Genomic DNA, 24,454 nt, shown 5'->3' with positions numbered 1-24,454 from the left:
TGATTGTTAACAGCCGAGACAAAGTCGCAGTTTGACATCTCAGTGTCGAGAAATCGTCAGCAATGTCCTAACGTTCTTTAAAAAGGAAGCTAGAGATGGTTTAATGTTTCCGATTCGGGCTTTTAGGCATTAATAACTTTCTCTGCTCCCCTTTTTAATGAAGTTAACTTGACCTGCCGTTTGTGCCTTTTGACCTCCCGGGTCATGCATATGTAGAGTAGCTCAGGTCAAGCTGAACAAGCTGTAAACATAAGGTTTGGCTTTTGTTGTCAGTTTTCTCCATTATGATCATGTACCGAACCGAAACGGACCGAACCGAAGGCCTTGTACCGGAACTCGTACCGGCGTGGTAAGGGCGTACCGCTTCACCAGTAGTTGGGGTTCACAATATCTGGGGTCCTGATGGGCAGGGGTCTATTGTTTTTCTTTTTTCGATTCGTTTTTAACAGTGGCAAATGCTGAAAAATAAACATTGATTTCGAAAGGGCGCAGTCCACACACTCATTCTCAATGTAAGTGCACAATTGCAAATATGTATTTCAAAAAATCGAAAGTTGGAATAAGAGGTTGTAAGTTGTATGATGCAAAGGTCAGGTATATTTTAACTACGTTTATGAATTTCTAACATCCAATTCAGACTTAATTTCTTGTTATCATTGTCCCAAAATGGTATATTATGATTTGATTTTATAATTGATAACTATAGTTTAATCGATCAAATGTGTAAACTTTTCAAATTGTATTTATTTGTAATCAAGAATGTATATTCATAGACTCTTAGAAACAAAAACCACTGTCCTTAACATCGTCCGTAGTATAATATCTAATAAAGATGGAAGTAGGTTTGATTGTATCTTACGTTATGAATCTTGTATTTTACATTATGAAAAACATTTATGTTCGTGGAAAAAAACATTTGGCCTGACACGCGACTATCTTTAGCATAAACTACATCTAAGTAACCTAAACCCGATAACACTCGTTGTCCGTAACGGCAAATTCCGAATATAACGTTTACACAGCATTAAAGATTTCCTCAAATTTACAGATTCATATTGCGTTATACCATCGATCATCACATGAGTATCGTATCGTACTATCGTGTTGTCAAGTGCGCTAACCCACCTACGTATGTTGCAACCTATTTTTGACAATTTATCCCCCTGGATTTAATATATATAGCCGATCATGTATAGACAATAAATACAAACGTAATATACATAACGGACAATACAATGACGATGTTCGCTGGTAGCCAACTGATATATTTGGCATGACTTTGCAGATTTCTCCATTTGCTGGCATAATTAGCACCTAAGCAACTCATAGTATGATGTGACGCATGTTTATTTTCTCCATTTTGCCCGAAAGGCCATAACGTAAAATACACCCTTAACACTACGGTTATATGTAAATAGAAAGTTGTTAACCTCAAGTATGTAAAGGCACCATATGATATGAAACGTTTTGGTTTTCTTTTATTCCACAATTAAATAAACTAACTGCGAGATAATACAGATGTTCACTGCAAGTTACAATTGAATTTCAGCTGACTTGTAATCCATAACGTAATATACATGAAAACAGCGAGATAGAACATTTCATTTTTTAGTGAAATTTAAGAAAATGCTTAACAGTATGACTTCTTCAAAGTTGTCTAAATAGATCTTGTGCTGTCATTAGACACTTGTTTCCGTTTCCACAACTCAGCATGTCATCTCACAAACAGAGTCGATATACCATATCCTGTTGGCGACATTCCTATTTTGACAAGTACACTCTTGGCTGGGGCATTTCTCACAAATATGGACCGCAAAGTGTGACTCTAAAGTAAATTATTATGTTGCCACTTCGATATTAAATTAAATCAATCATATATTGTAAAGTTTTATTCAAGCATTTACTGGAAATGTATTGTATATGGAGACGACGTGATTTTTTTGTAATTGTGCATTTATACTGAGAATGAGTGTGTAGTGTGATTAAAAAATCAAACAGATAAAGTTATAACTACTATCGGTCAAGGTACGTGTTGATCAGGGTTGTCGTTGAAATCAAGTTACCAATTATTTGATTGACGGTAACGTCGTTGTACTGGTGTTTACTCCATGTAGTCAGGCAGGACGGGGTGCTACCAAGTAACACCTCCAACTAGAGACCACAGTCTCTGCTCCAACCTGTATACTTACTATGTCAATAACTATGACTTGCTTTTAAACTTCCGAATGTCAACGGGTGTGAAGGGACTGTGTAATTCATATGACATCTCAACAACAAATGTTTAGAACCTACTACGTTGTGGAACTTCAATCCTACACGAGCGAATCAAGTGAAAACAAACACAGAACTTGTTTCTCAGACTCTCGAGGGGATGACTCAGCAGTTTGATCGCCCGTCCTGGATTTTATCAATTTCATTTTTTCTCTCTGCATGACTCATGTAAAAGTCGCAGAAACCGCATACAATCAATATGATATCACTGAATCCGATTTAAACAGTTGCATAGAAAGGGATGAAGTCGCCAAAATACGACAGTCCTTTAAACAATCTCATCACCCAGTAGTTAGAACTACTTGAAACATTATTTTCTTAATATATATTTTATCAAGCTATATAGTCAGATTGTCATTGAAGGAATAGACTTTATTAATAAATGCAAAAAATATGTCGCCTAATATATAGATCTATAGAAATTCTTGTTATTTTTAGTTGTGAGGAACAATTTCATACCGAAATGGTGACAAAATATAATGTGTCCTCATAATATCCTTTTGTTCGAGCATTATACGGAAGAATGTTTGGGGGTGGAATTTTATATGTGTGACACACAGACACTCTCGTTTGATTGGCATATGCATACTATTGATTTCAACCGTGCGATTAAACTTTGTTTTGTAATTCAATTTTCGTTTTTGATGACCCAGCATTTTGGTGACCTCTTGACTTTCATATAAACCCGCGAGCAGTCAGTCATCTCGCCTTGTCAAGTCAGCTGTAGAGGTGTAATCGTTTGCTTGTGAACAGACCGTCGTAAGGTAGGAAGTGCCATAAATTTGATGTACCCGATTCTCCTTAGTTATTTCAATTATGCACTATCATGATTATGTCATGTTTGAAATATTCAAAATGTGTCGCTCGCGTGGACGGCTCATGCTGTCGCCGTGATTTGCTTGTGAGACAGAGGCCCTGAAAAGGTTGCATAAATTTCGGCTTTTTCTATTTGTATAACTGCGTTGATAAATATGTTTTGTTTCACACGGATGTATGTATTCAATGCAAAGAGTCTTCCCTTGCATCTAAGACGATGATGAGGATAGAGAGGTAATAGTTTTCAAGCCAGCTCGGGCCTCATTTGTGATGTTGAATAACATCGCTTGTATCTATCCTTCATGGCCCTGCAACTTCCTTCCTTGTGCGTCCACACATACAGCTGTCGACAGTGATGGCTGACATGGTCTGATCCTCCACGTCTGTGTCCTGTAACTGATCACTGATCCCATACAGTAGTTACATACACAAATTACATCATGGATGTGGCCTACCGTATTAACCCTATAAAGCGACCTCACCAATTTCTAGACTAGTGGAAGTATATGGTCTATGTAAGCGCTTCCCACTAACTGTAAACACTTACATAGCTGCCCTTGCTTTTTTAATGCATAGTACAGCATTTTTTACAGAAAGTTACCTGTAGAATGGTAAATTTGTCGCCTATGACTATTACTGAAACATTTTATCTGTGTTTGAATGAAGTTTCTTAACTCACGACTGGTAGTAGACAAATATATTTGGTTGTGTATGACTTTTATCAGATATCCCCCATCTCTCCTGTCTCTGAGCTCCTAGGGGACAGTGGGGAAGCCAAGTGGTTAAAGTGTTTGCTCGTCACGCCAAAGCCCCAGGTTCGATTCCTCATGTTGATACAATGTGTGAAGCGCATTTCTGGTGTTCCCCACCGTGAGTTTGCTGGAATATTGTTAACAGCGGCGTTAATCTTAGTCACTCACTCACTGTTTCTAAGCACCCAGGGCAATTATGGCGAATAAGGTGTTTGTAACAATGTGTATGACTTAGCAGACATTCCCCATCTTTCTAATTTAAATTGTGAACAAAAAAGTGTATTATTTAAAACAGAAAGTATATCATGAACAAAGAATTCCCCATTGTTCATACAGTGTGTGTTCAACATTGAGGTGATATATACACTGATAAGGCATCACTAATGTGGATTGACTGTTGTCTTGTATGCAATCCTGATAAAATATGGGTGAAACACTAGTTCCTGGCCACTTTCACTCAGCTGGAATGTTGCTCTGTAAACCAGAAGGGACATTTCTCCGGAAATATTTTCAAATTGCGAAATGTAGCAGGTATATCTGAAAATGAACTTACTGTAATTAGCATGTACATCTTTATCATGTTTTAGGTCATGTTTTAGAGGGACTTGTTTCTTGCCCCTCTTACGGTTGTCCATCAATGATAGATTCAGATGAAATAACAGGTGGAAATCAAGTCTAACCACCGGAGAACCTTAATGTCTCCAAACTGATTGTTGGATTCCAGATGTATACAAATTACAATATACCCAAGTTGTAGTGTTGTCATGGATACATGTGGTACCTCTGCGGGTCCTGCTAGACAACTTAACCATCAGGGTGTGGAGCAGTGATAGCCAGTTGCTGTATTTTGATGCATATAGCTGGAGCATTGCTGTGTCATGGTAGAAAACACACAAACAAAGGATATGTTTATTTGATGAAGTACACAACACCTAGCCTCTATTGAACTATCCATGTATGTCTTCTAGACACTAGCGGGAGGTGTTCCTGTGTTGAGTCTGGCTGGTGGTATCGCTCCATTGGTTTGATGTACATTAACTGTCTTCTTTGATGGTAGGATGGTACATCAACTGTATTGGCCAGCTAACCATGTCAGATGGCATTCTTCAGTAGGTGAAGCAGACTGTGTGGAGGGGTGGTATTTAACCACTGGGTGTTACTGAGGTATTTAACCACCGGGTGTTACTGAGGTATTTAACCACCGGGTTTTACTGAGGTATTTAACCACCGGGTGTTACTGAGGTATTTAACCTCCAGGGTGTTACTGAGGTATTTAACCACTGTGGTGTTACTGAGGTATTTAACCACCGGGTGTTACTGAGGTATTTAACCACTGTGGTGTTACTGAGGTATTTAACCACTGTGGTGTTACTGAGGTATTTAACCACCGGGTGTTACTGAGGTATTTAACCTCCGGGTGTTACTGAGGTATTTAACCACCGGGTGTTACTGAGGTATTTAACCACTGTGGTGTTACTGAGGTATTTAACCACCGGGTGTTACTGAGGTATTTAACCACTGTGGTGTTACTGAGGTATTTAACCACCGGGTGTTACTGAGGTATTTAACCTCCAGGGTGTTACTGAGGTATTTAACCACCGGGTGTTACTGAGGTATTTAACCACTGTGGTGTTACTGAGGTATTTAACCACCGGGTGCTACTGAGGTATTTAACCTCCAGGGTGTTACTGAGGTATTTAACCTCCAGGGTGTTACTGAGGTATTTAACCACCGGGTGTTACTGAGGTATTTAACCACTGTGGTGTTACTGAGGTATTTAACCACCGGGTGTTACTGAGGTATTTAACCTCCAGGGTGTTACTGAGGTATTTAACCACCGGGTGTTACTGAGGTATTTAACCACTGGGTGTTACTGAGGTATTTAACCACCGGGTGTTACTGAGGTATTTAACCACTGTGGTGTTACTGAGGTATTTAACCACCGGGTGCTACTGAGGTATTTAACCACCGGGTGGTACTGAGGTATTTAACCTCCAGGGTGTTACTGAGGTATTTAACCACCAGGTGTTACTGAGGAATTTAACCACCGGCTGTTACTGAGGTATTTAACCACTGGGTGTTACTGAGGTATTTAACCACCGGGTGTTACTGAGGTATTTAACCACCGGGTGGTACTGAGGTATTTAACCTCCAGGGTGTTACTGAGGTATTTAACCTCCAGGGTGTTACTGAGGTATTTAACCACCGGGTGTTACTGAGGTATTTAACCACTGGGTGTTACTGAGGTATTTAACCACCGGGTTTTACTGAGGTATTTAACCACCGGCTGTTACTGAGGTATTCAACCTCCAGGGTGTTACTGAGGTATTTAACCACTGGGGTGTTACTGAGGGTATCTAACCACTGGGGTGTTACTGAGGTATTTAACCTCCAAGGTGTTACTGCGGTATTCAACCTGCAGGGTGTTACTGAGATATTTAACCACCGGGCTGTTACTGAGGTATTTAACCACTGGGGTGTTACTGAGATATTTAACCACCGGGCTGTTACTGAGGTATTCAACCTGCAGGGTGTTACTGAGATATTTAACCACTGGGGTGTTACTGAGGTATTTTAACCACCGGGATGTTACTGAGATATTTTACCACCAGGCTTTTACTGAGGTATTTAACCACCGGGGGTGTTACTGAGGTATTTTAACCACCGGGGTGTTACTGAGGTATTTAACCACCGGGGTGTTACTGAGGTATTTTAACCACCGGGCTGTTACTGAGATATTTTACCACCGGGCTTTTACTGAGGTATTTAACCACCGGGGTGTTACTGAGGTATTTAACCACTGGGCTGATACTGAGGTATTTAACCTCCAAGGTGTTACTGAGGTATTCAATCTGCAGGGTGTTACTGAGGTATTTTAACCACCGGGCTGTTACTGAGGTATTTAACCACCGGGCTGTTACTGAGGTATTTAACCACCGGGGTGTTACTGAGGTATTTTAACCACCGGGCTGTTACTGAGGTATTTTAACCACCGGGCTGTTACTGAGATATTTTACCACCAGGCTTTTACTGAGGTATTTAACCACCGGGGGTGTTACTGAGGTATTTTAACCACCGGGCTGTTACTGAGGTATTTAACCACCGGGGTGTTACTGAGGTATTTTAACCACCGGGCTGTTACTGAGATATTTTACCACCGGGCTTTTACTGAGGTATTTAACCACCGGGGTGTTACTGAGGTATTTAACCACTGGGGTGTTACTGAGGTATCTAACCACTGGGCTGATACTGAGGTATTTAACCTCCAAGGTGTTACTGAGGTATTCAACCTGCAGGGTGTTGCTGAGATATTTAACCACCGGGCTGTTACTGAGGTATTTAACCACTGGGGCTGTTACTGAGGTATTTAACCACTGGGGCTGTTACTGAGGTATTTAACCACTGGGGGTGTTACTGAGGTATTTTAACCACCGGGCTGTTACTGAGGTATTTAACCACTGGGGCTGTTACTGAGGTATTTAACCACTGGGGGTGTTACTGAGGTATTTAACCACTGGGGCTGTTACTGAGGTATTTAACCACTGGGGTGTTACTGAGGTATCTAACCACTGGGCTGATACTGAGGTATTTAACCTCCAAGGTGTTACTGAGGTATTCAACCTGCAGGGTGTTGCTGAGATATTTAACCACCGGGCTGTTACTGAGGTATTTAACCACTGGGGCTGTTACTGAGGTATTTAACCACTGGGGCTGTTACTGAGGTATTTAACCACTGGGGGTGTTACTGAGGTATTTTAACCACCGGGCTGTTACTGAGGTATTTAACCACCGGGCTGTTACTGAGGTATTTAACCACTGGGGTGTTACTGAGGTATTCAACCTGCAGGGTGTTGCTGAGATATTTAACCACCGGGCTGTTACTGAGGTATTTAACCACTGGGGCTGTTACTGAGGTATTTAACCACTGGGGCTGTTACTGAGGTATTTAACCACTGGGGGTGTTACTGAGGTATTTTAACCACCGGGCTGTTACTGAGGTATTTAACCACCGGGCTGTTACTGAGGTATTTTAACCACCGGGCTGTTACTGAGATATTTTACCACCAGGCTTTTACTGAGGTATTTAACCACCGGGGGTGTTACTGAGGTATTTTAACCACCGGGCTGTTACTGAGGTATTTAACCACTGGGGTGTTACTGAGGTATTTTAACCACCAGGCTGTTACTGAGATATTTTACCACCGGGCTTTTACTGAGGTATTTATCCACCGGGGGTGTTACTGAGGTATTTTAACCACCGGGCTGTTACTGAGGTATTTAACCACCGGGCTGTTACTGAGGTATTTAACCACCGGGCTTTTACTGAGGTATATAACCACCGGGCTGTTACTGAGGTATTTTAACCACCGGGCTGTTACTGAGGTATTTAACCACTGGGGTGTTACTGAGGTATTTTAACCACCGGGCTGTTACTGAGGTATTTAACCACCGGGCTGTTACTGAGGTATTTAACCACCGGGCTTTTACTGAGGTATATAACCACCGGGCTGTTACTGAGGTATTTTAACCACCGGGCTGTTACTGAGGTATTTAACCACTGGGGTGTTACTGAGGTATTTTAACCACCGGGCTGTTACTGAGGTATTTAACCACCGGGCTGTTACTGAGGTATTTAACCACCGGGCTTTTACTGAGGTATTTAACCACCGGGCTTTTACTGAGGTATATAACCACCGGGCTGTTACTGAGGTATTTTAACCACCGGGCTGTTACTGAGGTATTTAACCACTGGGGTGTTACTGAGGTATTTTACCACCAGGCTTTTACTGAGGTATTTAACCACCGGGCTTTTACTGAGGTATATAACCACCGGGCTGTTACTGAGGTATTTTAACCACCGGGCTGTTACTGAGGTATTTAACCACCGGGCTGTTACTGAGGTATTTAACCACCGGGCTGTTACTGAGGTATTTAACCACCGGGCTTTTACTGAGGTATATAACCACCGGCTGTTACTGAGGTATTTTAACCACCGGCTGTTACTGAGGTATTTAACCACTGGGGTGTTACTGAGGTATTTTAACCACCGGGCTGTTACTGAGGTATTTAACCACCGGGCTGTTACTGAGGTATTTAACCACCGGGCTTTTACTGAGGTATATAACCACCGGGCTGTTACTGAGGTATTTTAACCACCGGGCTGTTACTGAGGTATTTAACCACCGGGCTGTTACTGAGGTATTTAACCACCGGGCTGTTACTGAGGTATTTAACCACCGGGCTGTTACTGAGATATTTTACCACCAGGCTTTTACTGAGGTATTTTAACCACCGGGGGTGTTACTGAGGTATTTTAACCACCGGGCTGTTACTGAGGTATTTAACCACCGGGTGTTACTGAGGTATTTAACCTCCAGGGTGTTACTGAGGTATTTAACCACCGGGCTGTTACTGAGATATTTAACCTCCAGGGTGTTACTGAGGTATTTAACCTCCAGGGTGTTGCTGATGAATTTAACCACCGGGCTGTTACTGAGGTATTTAACCTCCAGGGTGTTACTGAGGTATTTAACCTCCAGGGTGTTACTGAGGTATTTAACCACTGTGGTGTTAATGAGGTATTTAACCACCGGGTGTTACTGAGGTATTTAACCTCCAGGGTGTTACTGAGATATTTTACCACCGGGGTGTTACTGAGGTATTTAACCGGCCTGTCCTCATATCGCCTACATCACCGTTTCGCCTACAGTCTTATCAAAACAACTTTATGCACCATTGCACACCATTTCCTGCCTATGTTACCCATGGAATAATGGACCAGCCTAAGGGATAAGAAAAACAAACAAATGTATGTGATTCACATTACTTTAATACATTAATAACTTTGATTTTAAATTAAAATAAATAAAGCACTTCATTGTCATCAGGAGCACACAGAGTTATGAGTTTGATTGAATTGAGTTCTCAGTTTAGCTTGAGGATGTGGCCAACAGCATCAAGGAACTGCATCACAGACTTCACACCGTGGAAAGCTGCACCTTGAGTCTCTCGATCCTCTGATCTCGATCACGGTCTACACGTGCTCGTGGTCTCCTTTGCTCCTCAAGTCCAAACTGTCGTCTTGTGCCTGTCTGCCTTCTCGATCTTCTTGAGCTCCTTTACGGTTGGTAGATGTTGGGGTGTGATCGGGTATCGCTTTCTTCAAGCCAGAGTGGAATCCCTCAAGATGGTTGTTTGAGCCGGGCCTGTGTTTTCGCTGGTTCCAGATGTGTGCTGGGAACTTGGCATCATCTTCAACCCAGGTGCTGGTGACGAAGTCGTGGAAGGCTGCTACTCTGTCGCTGTCGGGGAGACTGCTCGATGACTTCAAACCAAGCATCTTGGACCTGGTTCAGGGGAAGGAGGGCAAAGCAGCTGCTCGTCGAACGCGTGGGCTTGGACTGCTGGGTTGTTCATGTAGTCGCGAGACAGTCCCTCTCCAAAACTTGACGCCACAAAGCTTGAGAATAATGGAATAGGCAACCTCGGACGGAACTGTCGGGAAGACTTCACTAATAGCACTGATAACTGCTGCTTCATAGTCGATCTGGAATATTTCTGGTGAAAGTTCGATGCCAAGTCGCCTCACAACAATATCCTTCAGCAAAGTGAAAAGCCTAACATATCGTCCGCTTGGTCTTGTTGGGAAGCAACGCCAAAGTTTACAGGAAACATTTTACCATTCACCAGACAATGAATGATGTACACTTGTAGCCACAGGTTAGGACACACAAAGAATGTACCATCCATAAAGAGAATGTCAGCGCCGGCTCAATAATTCCAGCATCTCGGTTGTAGCAAACAGCAAAAGTCTGTCATCTTCACCGTTGTCTACACAGAGGAACTCTCGCCATCATCGGTCTGGGTCCATATAATCTTTTTACTTTTATAAGATAAATCTTTTGAAGTATTAATTCTAATCAAAACAATGGGATTATCTCACCAAGGGGTAAGCATAACCCCCTTCACTAATATCCTTCACTGTATACTTAAAACAAATCATGTATCAATAGTAACTTCTCAATAGTCTTCTCTCCCATTTAGTTGCATTCGATGAAACTACAGTGGAATAGGGCCATTCCATTCCCTGAACAGGGTAGATGGGATTTGACAGGATGTTTATATAAGCTGTAGGCGAAATAGTGGTGTAGGCGATATGAGGTCAAACCATTTAACCACCGGGTGTTACTGAGATATTTTACCACCGGGGTGTTACTGAGGTATTTAACCACCGGATGTTACTGAGATATTTTACCACCGGGGTGTAACTGAGGTATACTTCCAGCGTGTTACTTTTGTATCTAACCTCCAGGGTGCAGAGCTCCAGATAATTTTTCAACATCAAGAGTACGTACTCCTTTTTTTTTCAATACAGGTGTACTGGAAAACCTAAAGAGTACATTGCATGGAATTTAATGGAGTATAAGTAATCTTGTGTTTCGTTTCATATATACACCACAACATTGCTACTCTTGTGTAAACAGGTCAATAAACAATAAAACAATACTATTTTTCCTTATCCTGACTCATGCTCTTTTGCTTGTCTTCTTCTTCTTGCGAACATAGTGGAACACTTGTATCTCCTTAATTGAAGCTCCCTTCAATGTAAAATCACTAATTAGTACTCACCAAGAGTTGCCTCCCTTTGCCTTTGCGCGGGAAAGGCGGCGCCACCTTCTGGCCTCATGCTTCACTCTCTCCTTCTTCGCCCAGTGAGCAGGATGTGAGAGCGCCTGTGTCTCCCTACACACTATATCCTTTGGTTATTCTTAGTTAGTTACCTCCTATAGGTTACTATAGAGGTGTAGCTAGTATCCTTCATTAATATGTATTGATAATTATTCGTATGTCTACTGTTTATTCACGGGATTTCGTGATTGTTCAGCTAGTTTACGTTGATGAAAATCTGTACTATTTGTAGATTACGTTTTTCTGCTGCTGACCCGCATTTAATATGCCCTAGCTGTACTACGCCTTGTGCGTTTTCTTCACGTTGCAGTTACTGTATTAATCTATCTAATTCTGCTTTTAATAAATATCATCTTTATGCCTTGAGACGTGCAGCAGATAGGTCACGCAAAACAAGGTTTAGACATGGCCGATACATCGGAACCCCTAGCCAGTCAGCTGCTGTCGGACTACCCTCCCCCTGGTGTTCCGCTTAGAGTTTCCCTCGGAGGGGGGTGGGATGCAGTCCGCCGTCTCCAAGAAGCGTCCTGCTTCCCCAGACATCCCGTCATCGCAGCCAAAGTCTAAGAGGGCCTCGACATCTACTCAACGCAGACTCCGTAGCCCCAGGGCAGCGTCTACCTCCAAGGGAAAGTCTACGAAGTCTTCAAGAACCTTCTCAGCCGAGATTGTTCCAGCCGCTGAACTGGGCCTCTATGATGATCAGCCGATCATCATTCCCGATCTACGCCACAAGAGACGACCGGTGTCGGCAACAGTTACGTCAGCACAGATCGCCATGCAGCCTGATGTGTCTACACCGATGTCGGACGATCTTCCTAAGGGCCCCGTCGCTAACATCGCAGAGAGGGCACCGACTACATCGTCACAGAGACGACATCCCAGAGGGACCCCCCGTCAACGTAGCGGCCACGACTAAGCCACCTCCGCGAAGGAAGTCACAGACCACCTCGACGAAGGACCCAGATGTACAGCCTGCGCGAAGGCTTTATAGATCAACACCTACCTCGGCCTCATCCTTAGATTCGGGACTCGGACCACCAGACTTCACGAAAGCCTTCGCGAAGGTCTAGTCGTCGTTCCCCAGGACCGGACGCAGAGGAAGCTTCGCGAAGGTCTTCACGAAGGGCACCAGTAACAGGCTCTAAATCATCTTCGTGCAGAAGGTCATCGAGGGATTCCACAATGGCTTCGCGAAGCTATCAACATTCACCTCACAGATCTCCGCGAAGGTCAACCTTTAGACGCAGCTCGTCAGGCCGTTCACCAAGACGATCCCCTCGCCATTCTCCATGCCGATCACCTCGCCGTTCACCTCGCCGATCTCCTCGTAGATCACCACGTCGATCTCCTCGCAGGTCACCACACAAGTCTTAATGGAAGTCCCAAGTCAGGTCTCCTTTAACGTCACCCTGTACAGTGGTAGAAGCACATAGCCCACCATCAGAAGAGCATCAACCTCTTATCAGCGATCCCGTTGTAGAAGATGATGGAGGCATCATTTTCTCAGACGCTGAGATACGTTATTGGATGGTTAACAACCTAGACCTTTCTTCACCTTCCAAGAGTGGTAACTCGGCGCATACTTACCTGATGAAGGAGGACGATGCAGACGCCATCACCTTACCTCCGATCGACCCGATTGCTGCGGTGCCACAGAATTTGGACACAGCCTTCCATAAAGCCACGAAAGTTCAAACGCCACACTTACCGCACTTTCACGCTAAGAAGTTTTCAACCCATAATATGGACCCCTTCCTCAAGGCACAAGACATCGATGATAATTACAAAGTGATCAACGATGTCAAGAATAAGAACTATAAGATTGACGATCGCAAGCTGGTTCAGATAGAAACCATGACAAGGCGTATGTTCTTTGGCCTTAATAGATCTAGAACGATCAATGAGACTCTTATCACCAGATTTCGTGACACGACTTCTGAAGATGATAGAATGATCTACTCGGCCCTACTTATGCAGAAGAAGGACCAGCAGTTCCTAACGGATCGTCTCACATCAGTCTCAGCAGCGCTAACCTTAGCTCGTCGTCAAGGCCTCCTCGCTTCCTGCAGCTGGGGTGAGCAGTTACAGCTCCACTCTATACAGCCCCGTGGTCCTCACCATCCATCTTTGACGGAGGAATAGAGAAAGTCTCCAAGGAAGTCACTAAGGATTCTAGAGAAGTCCTTATGATAAAGTCGATGGACACGCTAGCCAGCGTCATCAGGCAGACTTCACAAAGATATTCAGGGAAATCTAAATTCACTGGATTACAGAGAGCACGGGATAGGAAGATGGCCAGCTCCAGAGGAAAAGATTCTTTTCGTCGCCCATATGGCAACTACAGAGGAGGATCAGGAAGAGGCAGGGCACCCAGAGGTTCCCACAACTATAAACGATGAAAGACAGGTTCGGAACGACTGGAGTCTTCCACCCCCAGCCGTTCCAGTACAACCGTCACAAGTGGGTGGACGCCTTCAACTGCACTGGGAGAACTGGGGAATGTTACAAGACCCATATGTCTCCAACATTCTTCAACACGGATATCGTATCCAACTACAGGCCACGCCTCCGCTGACAGTCAACCCTCACAAGTTCGACTTCCAGGCACAACAACTACCAAAGTTAAGAGAGGCTGTTACTTCTCTCCTAACCAAGCAGGCCATAGAAGTACTAGATCAAGTAAACGTCGAACCAGGCTTCTACTCCCCAGTTTTCCTAGTACCCAAGAAAAACTCCAAGGAGAAATACAGACTCATTTACAACATGAGCACATTCAACAGAGATTATCTACGCAAACCGCCAACGTTTCGCATGATACATCTACCTCAATTACGGCAGTTAATTCGTCCCATGGATTACATGGCCAGTATAGATCTGCAAGACGCGTATCTACACATCCCGATACATCCCGAATCCAGGAAATACCTACGATTTACACTAGACGGGCTGCATTACCAATGGAAAGTACTCCCATTCGGAATATCATCGGCCCCCTGGTTATTCACAAGAGTAACGAACCTATCGTCACCTACCTACATCGTCTAGGGCTACGCAGTGCATTTTACCTCGACGACGGGATACAAGTAGATCAAGATCCACAGCGTCTCAAACTACAGTTAAACTACATCATCAAGCTACTAACACAGCTAGGATGGTTAGTAAATTTACTCAAGTCGGACCTAGTACCCTCGCAAGATCTGCAATTTCTAGGCATTCGATTTATCACGACTCTCAACCGTATCGTCGTACCAGAAGACCGATGGCTCAAGATCCAACAGACCATTCCTCTAGCCCTACTCTCTCCGCTACCACTACGACATTGGCAGAGCCTGTTGGGTCTCCTCACGTCAGCCCAAGACATGACAGTCAGAGGCAGACTACAGTTACGTCCGTTACAGGTCTTCATCAATGCTCATCTCGACGACCTACAACCATTCAGTCTACCGAAACACCTCAGACCTCATCTACTATGGTGGACCAGGAGGTCGAATGTCTGCGAAGGCATTTATTTAACAGAGCCGGAATTCAAAACCCATCTATATGTAGACGCGTCGCTCCAAGGTTGGGGAGCTCATCTCGCCAACTGGACGGCTTCAGGGTTATGGAATCAGCAAGAAAGCAAACTCCATATAAACATGTTAGAGATGAAAGCGGTAATCAACGCCATACTTCATTGGAGCACCATTCTGCAAAAGGCGCATCTGATGATTCATACCGACAACTCGACAGTGGCGTTTTATGTGAACAAACAAGGCTCAACGAGATCACTGAACCTATTGACTTTATGCTTTCAACTGTTCGATCTAATCGATGATCTCAACTTACATGTCAGAGCATGTCACATTCCCGGAGCCAAGAATGTACTAGCAGACGCACTCTCTCGGCCACATCTACCATCACTGACAGAATGGATGCTCCATACAGAAATTTTTGCACAGATTATCAAGCAAATAGGAGCTCCGCTAGTAGATCTATTCGCCACTCGCTTAAACAATCAGCTAACGACATTCGTATCACCAGTCCCGGATCCACGAGCGTGGGCAACGGACGCTCTAAGCATATCCTGGGAAGGCCTCAATGCGTACGCGTTTCCGCCGCCAGCAATAATACCTCAAGTGTTACAGAAAATCAGACAAACACAGAGCCTCCAACTCACTTTGGTCGCGCCCTACTGGCCAGCCAGAACGTGGTTTCCCATTCTAATTCAAGAAATCAGACAACCAACACTAGAGCTACCAAAGCGCTCGAATCTATTAGTACATCCACACACCAAACAGGTGCACGGAAACCCAGAAGCATTCCAACTTCACGTATGGACTGTATTAAAATGTGTTTAAAATAGAGAGAGGTTATTCAACCAGAGCGGCAAAAGCAGTCACGCTTGCCTTACGCTATTCTACACGTAACTTGTACGACGACAAGTGGCACAGTTTCGAAAATTACGCAGCAAAAAAGGGATTTACAGCGAGAAATGCTACACATCCACAAGTGGCTGATTATTTGTGTTACCTACGCCAAAACAAACATTTAAAAGGCTCGACACTGTCAACATATCTTGCCGCTCTTAGTTCTGTGATAACTATGAGAACGGGTGTCAAGCTAACCAAGACGCCAGAGTTACTGGCCTTACTACGTGCTTTCCGATTGGAAGATCAGAAACGGAAGTTCCACTTCCAGCTTGGGATCTTAATATAGTGCTCCAACACCTCACAAGTGAGGCTTATGAACCGCTGGAATCGACAACCTTTGAATTTCTCTCACAGAAAACCTTGTTCCTGTTATCTCTAGCTTACGCAGCCAGGATGTCAGAAATTCACGACTAGATTATGAGAGGATACAGTTTGATGACAATCAAAACACAGTGCACTTGGGACTAAGATGGGATTTCATCGCCAAAAATCAATTGCCAGGGTCAACCAGACAGATTATTCCATATTCCTGCACTCTCCTCGATTCTCGATCTCAAGATACACTGGACTTATCTCTATGCCCAGTCAGAGCTCTCAAAATCTATCTACGACGTTCCAAAACAAGGCGACGACTTCTCAAACGATTATTCATCCCTTTATCAGCAACAACTCAGACAGAAGTCTCTCGTACCACCATATCTATATGGATAAGAACTGTCATACTTCGCGCCTACAAGGCTGCAGGACTCGACCCTCCAAGAGCATCTAATCCCCATGAGATCAGGGCATTGGCTTCCACACTCGCTCTACATGGTAACTGTTCATTAAATACCATCATGGAAGGCTGCTTTTGGAAATCTGACATGGTGTTTGCTAATCACTATCTGAGAGATATCACCACTGAGGACGTCTCAGGTATTCACCATTTCGGTCCCATGGTCCTCGCACAGCAGTTGACAGTCCCTCGTAGACGTTAACACATAGTCTTACGAGATTATTATGTATAATTCATACCAGTATTATCTAGCTTATAACTCTACGGAGTTTTAGGGCTATTTATATACTTAGCTTAAGTCTACTTAGCCTTAAGCCCAGTACTGATGTTTATGTACAGTTAGGTAGCTTCTCCATGTTGGAATCGCTTTTTATACCTTTATTGCTATTATCATAGTATATTATTATTGTAATACCCCATCTATGGCAGTGTATAAACTTATGGTTTATATTAGCAGGAATTATCCTAAGTCAGTGCCATTATAAAGTTCCCGTAAGGGGGTTATTACAGTTATATATATATATAAATCACTAATTAATTTTATAAATCCAAAGTATTCTGTTCTTTCCCACCTCCGTTTCCATAGGATTCTACAAGCAAAAGAGCATGAGTCAGGATAAGGAAAAATATGTAGTTTTTAGAGTAAAATTGATATTTTATACTTATCCTGACTCATGAGGTGTAAGCCCTCCCATCCTCCCCACATAACACTTTGGATTTCCCTGTAAATTCAAGTGTTGGGCTCGCTATATCAGGAGAGAGTGAAGCATGAGGCCAGAAGGTGGCGCCGCCTTTCCCGCGCAAAGACAAAGGGAGGCAACTCTTGGTGAGTACTAATTAGTGATTTTACATTGAAGGGAGCTTCAATTAAGGAGATACAAGTGTTCCACTATGTTCGCAAGAAGAAGAAGACAAGCAAAAGAGCATGAGTCAGGATAAGTATAAAATATCAATTTTACTCTAAAAATTACATTTTTCAGATAAATACGTCTGTAAATGATTCTAAGAGCGTACACCATTGCGGAGGTGCATATCTGCTACATTTTCTAAAATATTTCCTGCTGTATTGTGCATATTTTTTATCCGTACATACGCCCATATACGTCCCTTATCTGGAGCCCTGAGGGTGTTACTGAGATGTTGAACTAATTGGGTGTTACGGGGGTACTTAATCGCTGGGGTGTTACTGAGTTATTTAACTAATGGGGTATTACAGAGGTATTTAACCAGGGTTTGATCTCTTACTGTGTCTGACCAAAAGGCGTTGGAAGATGGTATTTGTTATTATTATGACTGAAGATTGACATTAAAGGATTGATAAATGGACAGGTTGGTGCCGGAGTCTAGATGGAGTATAAGTGTTTATCTGTGCCATGGTGTCTCAGTGGGCTGTAATGAGCAGACACTCACAGGATGGTGCCGGAGTCTGTCTAGGTGGAGTATGTGGTATAAGTGTTTATCTGTACCATGGTGTCTCAGTGGGCTGTAACGAGCAGACACTCACAGGATGGTGCATATAAGGGAAATAATCTTAGAAGAAGATAAACTACATTTCTCCTGATGACACTGGTGTATAAGCAGTCTGTGATTCTAGTTGTTGTAGATACAGTATAAGCAGAATGACAGCCCCCACCCCGAAACGGAAGCTCCGCCTCATCACATATCTGTCCCCTGGGGTGGCGCTGGAAGTGTTTGAGATAGTGGTGCAGTATCTGGAGTCTGTGCTGGATGTAGAGGCTTCACTCATCTACGAACCACGATGGAGTGGACCTCCTCCCACAAGGGTTGACCCGTTCACGTCCGACGAAGTTGACATAGGTTTGTGTTAAAACAAGTGTGTGATTCTGGAACATTTTGACCTTCTGAGATATGCAACCACAATAATGGCAGCAATTGTCAGTAAAATTTCTAAAAAGGTAATTACATGTAATTTATTTGGTTATTTATATTTTCTCAAAATAAAGGCATGGCGCAGTTGAGGTAACATGTCATCATTGAAAAAAAGGTTGAAGCTTTATAATCAAGTGTTGCAGATCCAATTCTAAATTGATTGTGATCAATGTCATTGATTTCTGTCTCAGAAATGTGTTCGCTTTTATCACATATATTTCTATGGTTTCAGAACGAAAATATCTGAAATGGTTTTGAAATATGAATATGTCCTACATACTGTAATTTGTTTCCTTCATGATTACTATGCCTCCTACATAGTTGTAACTTGTTCTGTATTATTTCCTGCTCCACGTAGTCTGCGATGTATCTTCTCCGCTACTTTCAAAAGAACTCACCATGAGCCTCATCTTCTTTTAACGTCTGCAGCTTTCATGTGCAGCACGGCCTTCCTGCGTCTCTCTCAGAATAAGAACCAGTACGCTGAACTGTGCCAGGCGGCACCCCTTCACCAGCACACCAACGCCCTCGGCCGACCCGTCTACTTCTCCGACGTTGTCGTACACGTGGATAATGCGTATGTTCTTTGCTGTTATGTAATTGGAAACAATGTGGCAATTACACAAGCCTTTGGCGATGTACAGTGAGAAGGACAAATGACATCTATTGTCCTGTGATGTGAGAACAATATTTGACAAGTCACAGGTTTGGTTGTGGAACTAAAGTGAGTCTGTCCTTCACATATTGATAACCTTGGCTTCTTGTTGTCCTGAATGTTAATACCACCTGTTAGTTTTGGGGATTTTAGCGAGATTATTGGAATCATTTTGGAACTACCGAAACTTTGAAAGGTGAACTGTTTCTGGGAACTGGTAGGATAGACCATCGCTCCCAGGTCATCTAAGTGTCCGTGGACTGCAGCTCATTGGGCTTTCCTCCCTCATCTTGCTGATGTCATCATGTATCTGCAATAGCCTTAAACCCGTCACTCACTCACTCACTCGCTCACTCGTTAGCTGGCCTCTATCCAGTATGTGCCATCCCATGTTTCAGAACCAAATACAAGACGCTGCACGACCTGAAGGGAAGTCGGTGGGCGTACAACGACAGTATCTCCCTCAGTGGGAATATCATTGTCCTTGCAGAACTCAAGCGTCTTGGTGTCAACGCAAGCTTCTTCGGGAATGTCATCCAATCAGGTAGCTTGTTGTTCAAGCACGTAAGACGCTTCATTCAGTCAGGTGCCATGTGATTCTATTGTTCACTCTGTGAATAACTGGTTCATTTGATCAGGTGTCACCATTCAGTTAGTAAGTAGGCCACTCAGTCACCATTCAGTTAGTAAGATGGCCACTCAGTCACCATTCAGTTAGTAAGATGGCCACTCAGTCACCAGTGAGTTAGTAAGTTGGCCACTCAGTCACCATTGAGTTAGTAAGTTGGCCACTCAGTCACCATTGAGTTAGTAAGTTGGCCACTCAGTCACCATTGAGTTAGTAAGTTGGCCACTCAGTCACCATTGAGTTAGTAAGTTGGCCACTCAGTCACCATTGAGTTAGTAAGTTGGCCACTCAGTCACCATTGAGTTAGTAAGTTGGCCACTCAGTCACCATTGAGTTAGTAAGTTGGCCACTCAGTCACCATTGAGTTAGTAAGTTGGCCACCAGTCACCATTGAGTTAGTAAGATGGCCACTCAGTCACCATTGAGTTAGTAAGATGGCCACTCAGTCACCATTGAGTTAGTAAGATGGCCACACCAGTCAGTCACCATTGAGTTAGTAAGTTGGCCACTCAGTCACCATTGAGTTAGTAAGTTGGCCACTCAGTCACCATTGAGTTAGTAAGTTGGCCACTCAGTCACCATTGAGTTAGTAAGTTGGCCACTCAGTCACCATTGAGTTAGTAAGTTGGCCACTCAGTCACCATTGAGTTAGTAAGTTGGCCACTCAGTCACCATTGAGTTAGTAAGTTGGCCACTCAGTCACCATTGAGTTAGTAAGATGGCCACTCAGTCACCATTGAGTTAGTAAGATGGCCACTCAGTCACCATTGAGTTAGTAAGATGGCCACTCAGTCACCATTGAGTTAGTAAGTTGGCCACTCAGTCACCATTGAGTTAGTAAGATGGCCACTCAGTCACCATTGAGTTAGTAAGATGGCCACTCAGTCACCATTGAGTTAGTAAGATGGCCACTCAGTCACCATTGAGTTAGTAAGATGGCCACTCAGTCACCATTGAGTTAGTAAGTTGGCCACTCAGTCACCATTGAGTTAGTAAGTTGGCCACTCAGTCACCATTGAGTTAGTAAGATGGCCACTCAGTCACCATTGAGTTAGTAAGATGGCCACTCAGTCACCAGTGAGTTAGTAAGTTGGCCACTCAGTCACCATTGAGTTAGTAAGATGGCCACTCAGTCACCATTGAGTTAGTAAGATGGCCACTCAGTCACCATTGAGTTAGTAAGTTGGCCACTCAGTCACCATTGAGTTAGTAAGTTGGCCACTCAGTCACCATTGAGTTAGTAAGTTGGCCACTCAGTCACCATTGAGTTAGTAAGATGGCCACTCAGTCACCATTGAGTTAGTAAGTTGGCCACTCAGTCACCATTGAGTTAGTAAGATGGCCACTCAGTCACCATTGAGTTAGTAAGTTGGCCACTCAGTCACCATTGAGTTAGTAAGATGGCCACTCAGTCACCATTGAGTTAGTAAGATGGCCACTCAGTCACCATTGAGTTAGTAAGATGGCCACTCAGTCACCATTGAGTTAGTAAGATGGCCACTCAGTCACCATTGAGTTAGTAAGTTGGCCACTCAGTCACCATTGAGTTAGTAAGTTGGCCACTCAGTCACCATTGAGTTAGTAAGTTGGCCACTCAGTCACCATTGAGTTAGTAAGTTGGCCACTCAGTCACCATTGAGTTAGTAAGATGGCCACTCAGTCACCATTGAGTTAGTAAGTTGGCCACTCAGTCACCATTGAGTTAGTAAGATGGCCACTCAGTCACCATTGAGTTAGTAAGATGGCCACTCAGTCACCATTGAGTTAGTAAGTTGGCCACTCAGTCACCATTGAGTTAGTAAGATGGCCACTCAGTCACCAGTGAGTTAGTAAGTTGGCCACTCAGTCACCATTGAGTTAGTAAGTTGGCCACTCAGTCACCATTGAGTTAGTAAGATAGCCACTCAGTCACCATTGAGTTAGTAAGATAGCCACTCAGTCACCATTGAGTTAGTAAGTTGGCCACTCAGTCACCATTGAGTTAGTAAGATAGCCACTCAGTCACCATTGAGTTAGTAAGTTGGCCACTCAGTCACCATTGAGTTAGTAAGATGGCCACCAGTCACCATTGAGTTAGTAAGTTGGCCACTCAGTCACCATTGAGTTAGTAAGATGGCCACTCAGTCACCAGTGAGTTAGTAAGTTAGCCACTCAGTCACCATTGAGTTAGTAAGTTGGCCACTCAGTCACCATTGAGTTAGTAAGTTGGCCACTCAGTCACCATTGAGTTAGTTAGTAAGTCACACTGAGTTAGTAAGTTCAGTCACCAGTGAGTTAGTAAGTTGGCCACTCAGTCACCATTGAGTTAGTAAGTTGGCCACTGGCCACTCAGTCACCATTGAGTTAGTAAGTTGGCCACTCAGTCACCAGTGAGTTAGTAAGAGAGTTAATGCCACTCAGTCACCATTGAGTTAGTAAGATGGCCACCAGTCACCATTGAGTTAGTAAGTTGGCCACTCAGTCACCATTGAGTTAGTAAGATGGCCACCAGTCACCATTGAGTTAGTAAGATGGCCCACCAGTCACCATTGAGTTAGTAAGATGGCCACTCAGTCACCATTGAGTTAGTAAGATTGGCCACTCAGTCACCATTGAGTTAGTAAGATGGCCACTCAGTCACCATTGAGTTAGTAAGATGGCCACTCAGTCACCATTGAGTTAGTAAGTTGGCCACTCAGTCACCATTGAGTTAGTAAGATGGCCACTCAGTCACCATTGAGTTAGTAAGTTGGCCACTCAGTCACCATTGAGTTAGTAAGATTGGCCACTCCAGTCACCATTGAGTTAGTAAGTTGGCCACTCAGTCACCATTGAGTTAGTAAGTTGGCCACTCAGTCACCAGTGAGTTAGTAAGATGGCCACTCCAGTCACCATTGAGTTAGTAAGTTGGCCACTCAGTCACCATTGAGTTAGTAAGGCCACTCAGTCCACTCAGTCACCAGTCACCATTAGTTAAGATAGCCACCAGTCACCATTGAGTTAGTAAGTTGGCCACCAGTCACCATTGAGTTAGTAAGATGGCCCACTCAGTCACCATTGAGTTAGTAAGTTGGCCAGTCAGTCCCAGTGAGTTAGTAAGTTGGCCACTCAGTCACCAGTGAGTTAGTAAGTTGGCCACTCAGTCACCATTGAGTTAGTAAGATGGCCACTCAGTCACCATTGAGTTAGTAAGATGGCCACCAGTCACCATTGAGTTAGTAAGTTGGCCACTCAGTCACCATTGAGTTAGTAAGATAGCCACTCAGTCACCATTGAGTTAGTAAGTTAGCCACTCAGTCACCATTGAGTTAGTAAGTTGGCCACTCAGTCACCATTGAGTTAGTAAGATAGGCCACTCAGTCACCATTGAGTTAGTAAGATAGCCACTCAGTCACCATTGAGTTAGTAAGTTGGCCACTCAGTCACCATTGAGTTAGTAAGTTGGCCACTCAGTCACCATTGAGTTAGTAAGTTGGCCACTCAGTCACCAGTGAGCTAGTAAGTTGGCCACTCAGTCACCATTGAGTTAGTAAGTTGGCCACTCAGTCACCATTGAGTTAGTAAGATGGCCACTCAGTCACCATTGAGTTAGTAAGATGGCCACTCAGTCACCATTGAGTTAGTAAGATGGCCACCCATTGGAGTCACCATTGAGTTAGTAAGTAAGTGGCCACCAGTCACCATTGAGTTAGTAAGATGGCCACTCAGTCACCATTGAGTTAGTAAGTTGGCCACTCAGTCACCAGTGAGTTAGTAAGATGGCCACTCAGTCACCATTGAGTTAGTAAGTTGGCCACTCAGTCACCAGTGAGTTAGTAAGTTAGGTTGGCACCCAGTCACCATTGAGTTAGTAAGTTGGCCACCAGTCACCATTGAGTTAGTAAGATGGCCACCAGTCACCATTGAGTTAGTAAGATGGACACTCAGTCACCATTGAGTTAGTAAGATGGCCACTCAGTCACCATTGAGTTAGTAAGATGGCCACTCAGTCACCATTGAGTTAGTAAAGATGGCCACTCAGTCACCATTGAGTTAGTAAGATGGCCACTCAGTCACCATTGAGTTAGTAAGTTGGCCACTCAGTCACCATTGAGTTAGTAAGATGGCCACTCAGTCACCATTGAGTTAGTAAGTTGGCCACTCAGTCACCATTGAGTTAGTAAGATGGCCACTCAGTCACCATTGAGTTAGTAAGATGGCCACTCAGTCACCATTGAGTTAGTAAGTTGGCCACCAGTCACCATTGAGTTAGTAAGATGGCCACCAGTCAACCATTGAGTTGGCACCAGTTGAGTTAGTAAGTAAGATGGCCACTCAGTCACCATTGAGTTTGTAAGTTTCCACTCAGTCACCAGTGAGTTAGTAAGTTGGCCACCAGTCACCATTGAGTTAGTAAGATGGCCACTCAGTCACCAGTGAGTTAGTAAGTTTGCCACTCAGTCACCAGTGAGTTAGTAAGTTGGCCACTCAGTCACCATTGAGTAAGATGGCCACCAGTCACCATTGAGTTAGTAAGTTGGCCACTCAGTCACCATTGAGTTTGGTAAGTAAGATGAGTTAGTAAGATGGCCACCAGTCACCATTGAG

At 43.7% G+C, this 24,454-nt stretch overlaps 1 protein-coding gene across 1 annotated transcript in view; it reads left to right on the top strand.

The window, feature by feature from the left end:
- Nucleotides 1-2,944: 2,944 nt before the first annotated feature.
- Nucleotides 2,945-24,454, top strand: part of LOC124256660 — a 28,949-nt gene continuing 7,439 nt past the window's right edge. Inside the window, exons 1-4 of the mRNA XM_046690635.1 lie at nucleotides 2,945-3,035; nucleotides 18,319-18,533; nucleotides 19,035-19,182; nucleotides 19,659-19,824. Of these exons, the coding sequence (XP_046546591.1) occupies nucleotides 18,335-18,533; nucleotides 19,035-19,182; nucleotides 19,659-19,824 (513 nt within the window). The 5' untranslated portion in view covers nucleotides 2,945-3,035; nucleotides 18,319-18,334. The remainder of the gene's footprint in view (nucleotides 3,036-18,318; nucleotides 18,534-19,034; nucleotides 19,183-19,658; nucleotides 19,825-24,454) is intronic.

This window comes from Haliotis rubra, unplaced genomic scaffold, assembly GCF_003918875.1.
Source record: "Haliotis rubra isolate DU_JTF1 unplaced genomic scaffold, ASM391887v1 Scf634, whole genome shotgun sequence".
NCBI classification, from domain to species: domain Eukaryota; kingdom Metazoa; phylum Mollusca; class Gastropoda; order Lepetellida; family Haliotidae; genus Haliotis; species Haliotis rubra.
Note: the sequence above shows the minus strand (reverse complement) of the source record. Positions and strands in the feature narration are given on the sequence as shown.